General features: G+C 48.5%; 2 protein-coding genes across 2 annotated transcripts; both read right to left on the minus strand.

Annotated features, from left to right (window-relative positions):
* Positions 1–3,196: 3,196 nt before the first annotated feature.
* On the minus strand, positions 3,197–11,057 carry LOC119393988 (uncharacterized). Its single transcript, XM_037661201.2, has 5 exons — positions 10,641–11,057; positions 9,468–9,749; positions 8,661–8,853; positions 5,497–5,885; positions 3,197–3,592 (listed from the first exon to the last, which is right to left on the minus strand). Exons 1-5 carry the CDS (start codon positions 11,055–11,057, stop codon positions 3,227–3,229), a joined length of 1,647 nt encoding a protein of 548 aa, XP_037517129.2. The 3' UTR covers positions 3,197–3,226.
* A 990-nt stretch (positions 11,058–12,047) lies between these two features.
* LOC125758703 (neprilysin-like) lies at positions 12,048–13,092 on the minus strand. The gene is made up of 2 exons (XM_049416229.1): positions 12,916–13,092; positions 12,048–12,298 (listed from the first exon to the last, which is right to left on the minus strand). Exons 1-2 carry the CDS (start codon positions 13,075–13,077, stop codon positions 12,056–12,058), a joined length of 405 nt encoding a protein of 134 aa, XP_049272186.1. The 5' UTR covers positions 13,078–13,092; the 3' UTR covers positions 12,048–12,055.
* Positions 13,093–13,319: the final 227 nt, after the last annotated feature.

The raw sequence follows: 13,319 nt of genomic DNA on the forward strand, positions 1-13,319 counted from the left end.
CCATTCGGCGTGTTTCCAATACAAGTTTAATTTCGTCAACGCTTTAAAGGGGTCATGAAGCAACCCTTGGGCTTGTTGAAAAAACACATCCTGCGGAAAGTTGACACGGCTATGAACTGCTCAGCCAAATATTGCAGTCGTGCGCGCCGCGTAAAGGCTACAAGCGGAACGCGAAGTTGCTGTTTTCGCAGGCGCCCTCTTTTCAAACAGAGGCCGGTTCTCACTCTCGTCGGTGGGCGGGGCGTCTGCCGATTGACGTCGTGATCTGCATCGCCGCGTCGCAAAAGACATAGCATCCTCCAGGGGCGTAGCCAAGGGGGGGGGGGGGTTCAACCCCTCCCCCCCCCGAAATTTTTCAATTTCGCTTGCCTATATATGCACGCACACATACAAACTCACGCACGAACGTATATAAAGTATGGTAGAACCCCTCCCCCCCCCCGAAAAAAATTTCTGGCTACGTCCCTGGCATCCTCATTGGCCGATAGCCAACGTAAATCGAGAGCGGCGTTCGGATCAGATGCGCTTCTTGCCACGGGGTGCCGCCACTTGCCGGCGCCGCACTCCTCAGTACACGGTAGCCGCGCTCGCGCACGCGAATCACAGCGGGAGAGCGATCGCGTTTTATGACGCGCGCTGACGTAACTTCTTTCCCCCGTGCCATCCCTCCCCGCGTAGCTTCCAGTGCGCTCGTCGGCACGAGAAAAGAGAGAAAGCGCTGAGAGCGTGCGCCCACACCCCGTAACTCCGCTAATTCTTGACGGATTCGAGAAATTTTTGCGGCGATCGATTCGGGAGGCAGTAAACTCCGATACTGAGGTCATTAGATCATTACTTGGAAAAGTGATTCATGACCCCTTTAACACACCGTGAGGTGGCAGCTTTAGCTCAAGCCCCGCTCATAGCATATCCACATCGAAAAATAGCTCTCCGACGCTCGCCTGGCTGTCGCAATGCGTTCCCCGCTCGCCCTGTGAGAAGTAACGGCCAGGCTAGAGGGAAGACACGACGCGCGTAGCGTTTCTCTTCGCATTTCACGACGCTTTGAAGGAGTGCATATCGAGTATCAGTGTTTATTATGTGCTTCTTGATGCCACCTTTGCGCGAGACTCACCATATGCGGTGTCCACGTATATGTTAAACCGCAAGGGTTAAATCATGATCATGGGCGTTAGTCGTGACCGGTACGGAGATGTGCCAATAGGCTTCAACGGGAGTGAGATGCGTCCTCATTAAGCGGTGCTATATACAGTAGTAGACATTGTACAAGCTCTCATATACCAATGCACTATAAACAATAAACTACTTCTGTGACGACACGTTTCACTTTCGTGTTATATCGATTCCTATGACGGAGGGACCAGCCATCATTTTTTGTTTTAAGGAAGAAAATAAGTTTTGAAGTTCTCCATGACTTCCCATTTCCCATTTGGTCGTACGGCAGCTTCCTCAATGAAGTTCCCCAGTGCCGTCATGCAATGGGTAACTTCAAAAATTATTTTCTTCCTTAAACCAAAAAAAGTTAATGATAAAACTTGCCGTGTATAAGAACTCTTCATTCGCTTTCGACTGAGGTACGTATAAAGCTTATTTTTAATTGGAGCATCACGTGGTGTAAATTGCGTCTCAATGTGGACAATAATGATGATTTTCTCAAATTTGTGATTTTTTCTCGTAAGATTTAGAAACATCAGTGGTTTGAAAATATTTTTAACGCAAAATATACCTTTTGTAGAGTAAGTATTCATTACTCAGATATTCATACATGGCGCAATATTATAAGGGGAAAAATGCAAACATGGAACATTTTGGCACGTATTCGTCAGGCGTGCATGACTGAAAAATTGCAGTAACATTACTGAGCTTCCAACTTTGACAAACACCTTTGCTTAATGTTTAAGCCAAATTTGACACTGAAACAAGAAACGATACTCTCAGAATAATTTTTCTGACAAACAACACTCAGCCGATATTGTGTGAAATTTGGAAGGCTACCACGCGATTTTTTTTTCTCTCCGAAATATTCCAGCAATTCAATGTTTTCAATGCAAGAAATCAGGGCGATATTTTTTCTAATATATTTGAGATGGTCGCCAAAATGGCTGGGTCGTTTGGCGTGGAATGACCCAGCTGCAAGTGCACCGAGAAGCAAAAAACAAAGAGAGTAATACAATAATAATTGTTTGGGTATAACATCCGAAAACTACGGTATGATCGTGAGGGACGCCGTAGCTAGTGGAGGGCTCCGGAAATTTCGACCACCTGGAGTTCCTTAACGTGCATCGAAATCTAAGTACACCGGCCTCAAGCATATTCGCTTCCATCAAAAATGCGGCCGCCGCAGCCGGGATTCGATCCCGCGACCTTCGGTTAGGTCAGGTTAGGATCAGCAGTCGAACACCATAACCACTATAGACCACCGTGACTGTAAATAGATAGAGAAGAAAAAAAGTGGGCGGGGCTCGATACGTCAACATGATGCGCTCACTGTCCTCCAGCTTGATAGAACGCAATAGTGCCACTATCGGTGGGTGGCCGTGACGAAACGGGGTGAGTGTGGCAGTGAAGCTCGTCTCCTAGAGGCATATGGTAACGGTGCATATCAATTTCTTCTAACATGTCCGATTATGAACCGATTTTTTTTTTTAAATTTTCTAGTTAAACACTCCCAAAAGACGTCACGTTACAACTTGAGGTTATTAACCAGAATTTTCAATGGGGCCCTTTATTAATCCTTGAAGATTTGCAATTACTCCTGCAAACAAATATGAACATTTCTCTTGTTTTAGGCATGTAATGGGTGACCTGCATTCGTGCAACGAGGTTCAAGTTCCTTCTGAGAGACAGGGCGTGCAAACACGACACATGAAAGAAGACACTAGAAACGCCAGTATAGCGTCTTGACTTTTTTCTTGTGCCCGTGTTTTCACGCCCTGTCTTCTAGAATTAATACGTATACCAGCTAGCTCAGCTCTCTGTTATTCTGAGGTTCAAGTTGCATTTAATTAGGTTGCGAATAGAGGTCTCTTTTTTCAAGCTACATACACCTGATGAGCTTACATGTCCTTAGGCGTACAGCATAACGGCTCAGCAAGCAATATTTTCGTAAATCATGTATTGCTCACTCAAACATCACGAACAGGGAGCAGGAGAGCTCACAGATACAATCGACGCACTGCTACGAAATGCAAATGCCCCGACCAGAGTCCCTACATCAATAACGAAACTACGCAAGGAGCTCCTGCAATGCAGACGCTGCTCGCAAACGGACGCCATTTCCCGGATAGCAACAGTCGACGTCCTTCTCGGGCCACTTGCAATGGAATGTGCGGGCAAACTGGCTCGATCGTAGCATGCCATAAAGGCACACTTTGGCAGCTTCTTTATCGCCGCAAGTGGTCTGGCAGAAGCGCCGGAAGAAGAGCTGCAGCCTGAGCCTCTCGGTGGCGGCGTCCTCGTCAATAGGCAAGTCCTTGTTGCGGTCTCTTCTGTTGCCCTTGCGCCACTGCGTAGCGGCGGCGGCCAGAGCCAGGTCCAGGGCCCAGGGAAGGAACACCATTGTCCGAAGGCTCGCGTCGCTCACATTGTCAGCCTGCGCTCATTGCGCGCGCCGAAAATGTTGCAGTGTTACGACCAACTTTGCAGTATCCTGTTAGGGTAGAAGAGGCTGGGATTCCAGCTATGAAGCGGGGGGTCTGACGAAATCTCGTCTGGTGGGAAGAAACATGGGTGAAAACATTGATGGACGCCGACCAAGGTGAGACATACTTAATTACATTTCGGATCCCTCACGGGAGCCTTGTCCACAATCTCGAACAAGGCTCTCGCGTGGGAGCCGCAATTTCAGTATTATTCATCTTGGTCGGCGTTCATCAATGTTTTCACCAATATTCCGGCTATACTGGACTTCAGGAGCGAGACGTACTCACATCTTCTAGCACAGGCGCAAGCGAGGTTCTCCATTAGGGGACGGAGCAAATTTTACCGCAGCCCCCCCCCCCCCCCCCCCATCCACACACACACATTGGTAGAGTCCGAAAGGAGACAAGCCTCGCAATGCATGCAAACATGAGAATGAAGTGACGACCTGCTTCTCATAACGTCCTGCCTTGGGTCCCCGGGTTTTCGGAGGCAATTGGAAGTGCTCTTGCAGTGCAATATAATTGGGTCCCCAGCTGCCGTTATCGTCAATACCGGAATGGCCATATGCCTGCACTTTAAACAATGACGGGAAAAGTCTGGCTGAGTAAAATTATAGGGCAGACCTCGCGCGCGGTACTGGGTGCGCGGCGTTGAAGCAAGCAAAAGCGCGCAAGACAGGTTATTATTGTGACGCAAAGGTAAATTGTGTTCTGGTGTAAATAAAACACCTATATGTGTTTCAGTTCATTCAGAACAGTCCGTATGTAAACGTACATAACAGCAATTTTCACCCAGTGTCCCGGTACCTAATCAACTCTTAAAAGAAATGTCACTTTCGTTCGAAAAGCGAAGTACTCACTGCTATAACAATGCATGAGGCAGCTATCCAACACAAGGCTCGTATCTGTATCGCCTAACACGCTGCCGTGATCACTTGCTTACTAGCTAAATAACCGAGCATGGTGTCATCTGTGCACAGGCAAGCACGATCACCTTCACCGTGCTAACTTGATTAACAGCGCGAAGAGGAGTTATCAAACCTATAACATTTCTTCTCGTTTAAGATAAAGTACGCGAGATGCAACGGTAAGTAGCAGTAAGTGGTTGTTTATTTACTTTGTACTGCCTAATATAGCAGCATCGCACCGTCTCAAAGAAGCGATATGCAATGTGATATGTTTTGACTCAATTCTGTTCGCGCGGTTAATCACGCCAGCGTTCCGTAAGCCAGCAAGGAGACAGAGCACACTAAGTGATCAGCCATCTCCAGTCATTCAACCTTCGCAACCGCTGCTAATTACTTGCAAGGAAGGATGCGCGCCACCTTTTCACGAGCTTAGCTGCGCGAAGTAATGGCCCACGCTCGAGGTTGGATTGGCCATGGGCCATGGCCTACCATCACTGGTACACTGCCGTTATGCCACACGAAATGGTGACGGACGCCTGCTGGGACTGGATCACAGACTACCCTCTATCCCCTCCGGTGGCTACCATATCTTAAAAAGGGAAATAAAGTTTATTCACTCGCTCACTCCCCTCTTTCCCTCCGATACGGCACGCAAACGTCCTCCAGCACCCCCACTACCCCAGAACACGCGAGCTGTTCACCTCAGTACGAAAAAAAGAGCACCTGTAGGACAGGAGGAGGAACGCACGCTGACACTGGCGCTACTGTCGACAATATGACAATGTTGTTATCTGTAGCGCCAGTGTGAGTGTACGATCCTCCTTGAGTCCCCGTTCCTCCTTTAGTCCCGTGTTCAACACCTGAATGTATCGCAAACAAACAAGCCCGAATCGCCACCTTCGTCAATTCCACCACAGCGATGCCCCAGCGCATCGCTGCTCACTCACCATGATCAGGCCCGTGGCGTCGCTGCGCACGCACTGGGCATATTCGCTCAGGCGCACACTTAGCTCCGGCTTGCGGGCGCTGACGGCGTGCGCCCACTCGATGAGCAGCATCACGCCCAGTGTCGAGTAGTCCAGGCTCGGCTCGCCGGCATCGGCGTGAAACATGTCTGGAGTGAGCGCTACGGTAGGCACCACTAAAGCCCCGGCGTGATCGGGCTCGATACGCCCTTTTAGCTGCCACTGGACAGCAGCGGCAGCGTCGGCGCTAACACACGTTTGTGCGGCCGTCTTGCGAGCCAGCAAAATGTTGGCCACGAAGTCGTCGCTGTAGCTCGCTTCCTTTCGGGTTGCCGTTGATCTGGCGGTGCAGCCTTCGGTGATGACGCTCCCTGATTGAGAACGAAGGGCATAATTATGTATTTTTACTGGCTGAGTTATTGCTTAGTAGGGCGCCAAGTTGGGCTAGTTGGTGGAAGTTCGTCTTTGAAAAAGTTTCTTAAGCTAGAAACATAGAAACACGGACGACGTAAGACAAGAAAGGGCGTGTGCAGACTCGCAATTGAATTTTATCGAGTGAAAGATGACATACATACAATAAACAAAAATGGACGTCAGCTCATTGGCCATCCAAAGTCGTAAGAAACGCTGCCGTCACAACTTAGCATCTAGACACTCCACGTAATTATCGACAAGTACAAGTGACGTATCGTTAACACATCCACGTGTTTTCTTTATTTTACAGGCTTCAAACAGCTCCCAGAGGGCGACGACCTATATACATACATACACACATACATATATAGCCCCTCCTTAAGAAATGAAAGGGGGGGCCGAGCCCCCCTGACTTTAAGCCCTGCGTATACGGCGCTTATAGAAAAAATTCGGCAGATCCCACGTACCGTTGGAGTCAATTTTATGCGAAGCATGCGGCGGGAAGGTGACTGTGGCGTAATCTTTTTATTGAGCGACACGTCACAAAATGACGCTAAAGATTTGTATGAATTTTATACGCACACATATATGTTGAAGAGCCGTATATGTGTTATATAACCAGTTGTTTACGGGTGGGTAACGCTGCCAACGGCAACGTGGTGTCACACACACCAGAAGCGGTAAGCTGATATGTAGTGCTTATACTTGTCCCTTATGATGGAGAACGCACGCACGTTTTACCAACCCGTGTGCATGTGTGGAAGAAGTTCTTGACAGTTCTTGAACAAGGTCATCATCACCGTGCTCAGTGAGCACCAGCATCTGGTCATGACTTGTTATAGGATCCGGTCGTGATCGCAGTATCGAGGGGTCCATGTGTAGTGAAATATGTGGTATAGTAGAGCTGTTGGAATTCGCGAATGCCTCGGTCATTTCGTCGACAAATTGTGAGTCGATAGAGCCGGCGACATGTCGGAACCTGACGCCACCATTCGCATTGGTGAATTATAGGTCGTCGAGGCTGGTAGGCCTGGATAGTGCTACGTAGACCAACATCAGTGGATGGCACTTGTAGTATTCGTAGACTACCTGTGCGTTGCCTAGTCAACAAAGCGGATGCCAATCAATCTGGCATCATCCTCGGTCAGCGTGAGACCATCGCCCAGCCTCGTAAGAAATGAAGAGGACACTGCGTCATTCTGGCGGGCGAAGTGCACTTAACGGTGCGGTGATGTGGATATCATATATAACTTTCGTTAATGTATTCCTCCGGGGTCGAGCAATGCTTCAATATAGCTTGCTGAATTATACGAGTACTAATGTAATGTTTATTAGACTGCTATAAAAGCGGAGACAACACTCTAACGACAGACGTTAATCTGATATGACGCTTGCATCGTAGGAGTACATATGTAGTGATCATTGCTTTCTTGTAAAATTAGATGGCAAACACCACAACCACAAGTGATGTTACACCGATATTACGCCTGCGTAGGCTGTTTTTCCAAACCAGTTTATAGACCTGGCGTGGCTCAGTGGTAGAATACCTGATTGCCACGCAGAATGCTTGGGTTCGATTCCTGCTGGGATCTTAATTTTCATTCTTTCCATTCGTCAAGTCACCGCTGCCGATGTTGGTTTTTCTTAACGCTCTCGCATTTAAGTAACCAATGTCTGTTCTCGCCATTCCTGGGTAGATATAAATTGTCAATCACCTGTGGCGCATACCCGTACACTGCGGCCCGTGGAAAACGGGTATGTGCCACACGTGTCTAGTGGAAAGGGTTTGACGACGTACACGACAGGATTTTCACATTATTGATGTCATGGCCCGACAATCATATTCGTCAAATCCTCTTACCCTCCCATGCTAATCTTGGTCTACTCTAGGTTAAGGAGGCAATCATGAGAGCACCCAGACGTAGGCGGCTAGATAGATAGATAGATACGTAGATAGAAACGCTCAAGTGCCAAAGGTTCGCTAAGAAATGCTTCGCATTTAAAAGGTAGGGATGTATACCATCGTAAGGATCGTAAGGCTTACGCGATAAAGAAATCACATGGATGTGTTAGCGATCCCTCAGTTGTAATTGCTGATTGTGAGGTACTTGCATGGTTAATTAAATTATTAATTTGAGTACACAGTTAATAATTAAAGTAATTAATTGAAGTACTTAAATATTATTTAAATTGCAAGGCTATGGTCATGCACATTATTTATGATAACGGCGGCCGTGGACCTCTGACGTTGGATTCTAAGAACTGTTTACTTCCCATCTTTACCCCGGGAAAGCCGGGGACCAATAGCAGACTTTTGTGAGAAGCACGTCATCACTTCATTTTTATTTTTGCGTTCCATTAATTTACTTGTTGGAGTTTTACTTCCCTAAACCACAACATGATTATGAGGGACGCCGTAGCGGAGGACTCCCGTTAATTTTGACCAGCTGTGGTTCTTTAGCGTCCAGCTAAATATAAGTACACGGGCCTCTAGCGTTTTCGCCTCCACATTTTTAGCATTGCATTGCGAAGCTTGTTTTCCTTCGGACTCGACCAAAAGGAGAGGCGGGGATGGGGGAGGAGGCGCTGCGGTAACCATAATAGAGAACCCGGCGCAACTGTGCGTGCGTCCTTTCGTTGTTGCTTTCCGTGTATCTTAATTTGAGACGTTTGAGCGTGCATGCATATGACAGTTACGAGTGATCTGCTCGGAAAGGAGGCTCGATGATTACCTGCCGTCTTGACCATCAGCTTCTGTTGGAAGTCGGCGATGTTCATTGCAAAGCTTTCTTTGAGCCACGTGCTCGTTTCCATGCCATGGTTCAGTGCTGCGACCATATTCTCGAGGTAGGCCGATGTTGCACGTACTTCCAGCGTACGCGCCAGCCATGAGGTGAACTGGACGCTGATGTGCTCACCAGTGGCCTGCAGACGGAGCAGCCAAATACGCACAGCAAGCGAAGCTCCACAACGTACACTCTTAATAGCAAAGCTGCAAGGGAATTTATCATGCACAGGAGCGGTACCGGAGGACGTCATGTTTCCTCGTCGACCGAACCGAAAGCTAATCGCAAGCGTCTATGCGCGCTTTTGCAGAACGTAATACTTTCTGTAAACCTGAGAGACAATAATATCTAGGGTTTTACGTGCCAAAACCACGATATGCTTATGATGCACGCTGTAGTGGAGGGCTCTGGAATTTTTGACCATCTGGTGTTCTTTAACGTGCACTGACATCGCACAGTATACGGGCCTCTAGCATTTCGCCTCCATCGAAATGCGACCGCAACGGCCAGGATTGAACCCGCGGTCTTCGGGTCAGCAGATGAGCACCATAACCACTGTATCAACGAGGCGGACTATTTCTAATGTTATGACACGAATGCTCGATTCAGCGGCCTATGGCGTTCCATTTATCTCTGGCTATAAGCAGCACCTGAGCCCTTTACTTATAGCACATGCGCGCTAACCACTTCGCGTTCATTTTGGCCCGATAAGACCGATGACCTACGTTTTGGACAGCATTCACGGCTTCGCACCTGTAAACACAACGTGACGTCTTCAAAGCCGGCGTAGTTGGTCGCCAGCAAGTAAGGGTACTTCATAACCTGCGCCAGCATCAGCAGCAGCGAGTAAAGGCCCGCGGCTCGCAGATCTGTCGTGGTTAGTGCTGTGATCGCCCATTTTAGGGCATCCACCGCCTGGATGCTCACGACCGTATCCTTTGCGTTTGTTGATTCGTTGGACGAGGGGGAGGCATGCGCCAGGGCGTCGTCCTTCACGTCCTCCCAGGATACGCCCAGGATTGGAGTCGCGGCGTTCTGGGTTGATCAGAATTCAAAAAGTGAGTGAGTGAGTGAGTGAGTGAGTGAGTGAGTGAGTGAGTGAGTGAGTGAGTGAGTGAGTGAGTGAGTGAGTGAGTGAGTGAGTGAGTGAGTGAGTGAGTGAGTGAGTGAGTGTGAGTGAGTGAGTGAGTGAGTGAGTGAGTGAGTGAGTGAGTGAGTGAGTGAGTGAGTGAGTGAGTGAGTGAGTGAGTGAGTGAGTGAGTGAGTGAGTGAGTGAGTGAGTGAGTGAGTGAGTGAGTGAGTGAGTGAGTGAGTGAGTGAGTGAGTGAGTGAGTGAGTGAGTGAGTGAGTGAGTGAGTGAGTGAGTGAGTGAGTGAGTGAGTGAGTGAGTGAGTGAGTGAGTATATATGTAGTCTCTCTTGCGGAGGGATGCAGTCAAAATTGATCTCTCTGCAGAAATCGTCATAGAATTTTTAATGCGATAGATTTGTGTTTGAATTGGAGCCTTCTAATACTTCCGGACAGCTGGCCTCTATAAAAAATAATTACTTGTACACAAATTGTAAGTTACAAGCCAAGGTCTCCTATCACAGACGACCGAATGGTTTAACCATTATGCCGCAGGTGACAGGTGCATGCTTAAATCGACACAGTAAAAATTATATCATGCAGATTATTATCTCATGCGTGCTAGCGCTTTTGAAAGGCGCTATCTGGCATTGCACATTACTTTGACGTTATCATTTGTTGTTCACTATGCCGCTGGAGGCCGTTTAGCGAGTCTCAGCGGCGGAAGAGAAGTACACACCAACCGAAACGCTGAATCATCACCCACCGGCAACTGCTTCGAATTAACCTAAGTAAGGAATCGGCATACTAGATGGGGTGTTTGTTATACGACGTTTTGCTGTATAGTCCTGTATGTACCTCTCCGACGCCAGTGGCGTTGAGCGGCAGGGAGTCGTTGACTTGGTTCCTCGCTGTTTCAACTCTGGCGTCCAGGCTCTGCAGAGCGGCAATCAGCGATTTGTTCTTGGGCCAGCCAAGTTCGCGAAGTATGACAGTCACGAACGACGTGGCGTGGTCACCGAGCGTAGAGTGAAGGCTCTCACCGACGTCCATGACCAGAGGCCCGTCCGCCGAGTTTTCGCCCTTGCTCACCCGAACCAGTCCGGCAAGACCCGTGCGAAGATTTGTGGTCACAACGTGGTCCAGAAGCTGCTGCACACTCGTGAAGTCGGTCCACAAGCTCTTGTTGAGACCCATTCTATCCAGCAATGCCGGGGCATTGGTCCTCGGGCGTTTTTGGGCGTAAGTGAGACAGCTGGAGTAGAAGCGAGCCATTCCGATGCCGCGCGGTCTGCGGAAGCGCAGGCGAATCTCATTAGTATGAGTCGTCCTGCATACCATTTCTGATTTCGCTATGTCCTCAACCACATCTTGAAGAAGCCTGATCTGCTATAAGGAACACTGTCGGCCTTTTCTTCCGTGTGATGGCACCACGTTTACGACGAAGCTATGGAGCCTAAGTGCAACAGATTTGCATATTGGCTCCTGTTGTTTGCGCATGAACGAATCCGCAAGGATGTGCGCTGCTTTCGGCAACCTTGCTATAATCACAGTGCATTATACCGCAATACTGCAGTCCGGGCGCGATGGTCAAGATATGTTATAGGACTTCCGGCTCATATATTCATTTCCTTAGACGTGATATCTCCGCAGGACCCCGTGTATGAAAGTATGGCTTATCAGTTTTCTAGCTGCGTAGTTATTTGGAAGCGTACGCGTGAAAGAGCTTTGCGTGGGGTGTAGGGTGCGTCTCTTGTTTTGCGGAAAAGGTTCACCAGTGTGTCCCCTCTCGAGTGTGGTGATCAAGTAGTGTTTTCAAAGATGCGGTTCCTACAGAAGTATTTTTATTTCAGCGGAAATGGCCTTCACTTTCAACCCCTATAGGGTGTCATTTTCACCGGACACGGCAAAGACGCGTACAGAACGGCTACACTCTGGAAGGTCCGAGCCCCGTTGCCCGGATGTCGCAATACATGAAGTTCATGCATGACGTAAACGACCCCGCAGAAAGTCATCTAAGGCAAGCGTACAGGTTTTGTTTGCTGACATTTGTAGATAAAGTAATCTAGCGTAAAAAATGAAAAAAAAAACAGAATAGATTAAGCACCGGAACATACGCTGATCTAACGTCTATTCCATGGTGCTTCCTTTTAATATGTCTTTGGTTTTTACGCTTTATTACTTAAACCAACAGTGCATCAACCTGCTAACAAAGTGTACAATTCCAGCCTGCAGAGAACACCATTTCTTTACTGTTTAGCGCATTAGCCCGCTCACATGTCAACGGTTCCGGGCTGAGCCCTGCGTAGCAGCTGTGTCAAGGCTCCATGGACAGCTGCGCTGAAGTTGAGCCGGTTCTCGTCGACGTAGCTTCTACGCGCAGTACTACCGGCGAACCACCGTCCGCAGGCGTGCCGGTGGAAGTCTAAGCATGGGTCGAACCCCAGGTCCGTGTTTTCCATCGCGAACGCTACCACACGGCGGCATGCCTCGTTCGAGCACACGCCACTCTCTTCCTGTACCAGGGACACCAGGTCATTGTCGTCACATTTAATACTGAAGAAGATTCTCGGTGAAATGGGGGCCAAAGGCATTGTTAGCAACACCGTCTAGCGCGGCACAAATACAATTTGCCCCCCACACACACACCATAGACCACATAGCATCAAGCCACAAGGAAATCTATACGAAAATCCACACGGAAGACACAAGAAAATTTATCCGTATGAATTTCCTTGTGGGTTCGTGTTACCAACGGGTGGTCGTCGATTTCCCTTTCTTGACCCTTCCGCCACCTTGCGGGATTCCGCAGAACCGATTTGCAGTATATATAGCATCTCTTACAGCTTGAGATGAATACGTTAAAAAAAAATTAACGTTTTTTTATCGAATAAAACTGTTTAAAAGAACTGCACGCTTGTACTGACGTCAAAAGGGGGGAGGGGGGGGGTGAATGCGACAGTAATTTGGCGTAAGCTGCAGGCACTCCATTAGAACCAGCAGTGACCATTAGATCATCGCCGCCATCACTTCAGACAGTCTCACTCTACCAGACCATAGCAATCGATGTTTTACGAAGCGGCCCATCAAGACCAAGAGAAGGGGAGAGTTCTTGAGTTATTTGCCCACTCACGTGCTCAGGCATGGCGCTCATCTTGTGGAGAACGCGATTCCTGCGCATCAAGAGCACAAATACTAGCGCGACTATGAGCACAGCGAGTGGCACCAGGATCAGGATTCGTCTCGCTCGACTAGGACCGGAAGGTTCGTCTTGGTCGTTGGCAAATAGGCCCATGCGCAGCCTGTGAAGCGTCACTGTAAAACAAAAGAGGGGGCAAAGAGAGAAACAGTTTTAACACCATATACTCCAGTGAGCGAGCAGGCGTGCAGGAGAAATTTATGAACTGCTGTGGGCTGACCACATTTTATGAAATTCTTTCTCTCGTGGCGGTTACAGAGACGTAAAATGATGGAGAACTGCGGGGTCGCACGTTTAGGAATATGGTGTATACACTCATTTTATGCCACAGCGTAATG

Source organism: Rhipicephalus sanguineus, chromosome 5 (assembly GCF_013339695.2).
Source record: "Rhipicephalus sanguineus isolate Rsan-2018 chromosome 5, BIME_Rsan_1.4, whole genome shotgun sequence".
NCBI classification, from domain to species: domain Eukaryota; kingdom Metazoa; phylum Arthropoda; class Arachnida; order Ixodida; family Ixodidae; genus Rhipicephalus; species Rhipicephalus sanguineus.

What these genes read in the sequence shown, in the direction of transcription:
- LOC119393988 (XM_037661201.2), bottom strand. Translation starts at nt 11,057, where the DNA reads ATGGCTCGCTTCTACTCCAGCTGTCTCACTTACGCCCAAAAACGCCCG. An exon ending in ACGTCACGTTGTGTTTACAG is followed by an intron (nt 8,854 to 9,467) that starts GTGCGAAGCCGT and finishes CTCCGTCTGCAG; the next exon opens with GCCACTGGTGAGCACATCAG. An exon ending in ACGCCACGGGCCTGATCATG is followed by an intron (nt 3,593 to 5,496) that starts GTGAGTGAGCAG and finishes CAATGAGCGCAG; the next exon opens with GCTGACAATGTGAGCGACGC.
- LOC125758703 (XM_049416229.1), bottom strand. Translation starts at nt 13,077, where the DNA reads ATGGGCCTATTTGCCAACGACCAAGACGAACCTTCCGGTCCTAGTCGA. An exon ending in TGAGCGCCATGCCTGAGCAC is followed by an intron (nt 12,299 to 12,915) that starts GTGAGTGGGCAA and finishes TCCCTGGTACAG; the next exon opens with GAAGAGAGTGGCGTGTGCTC.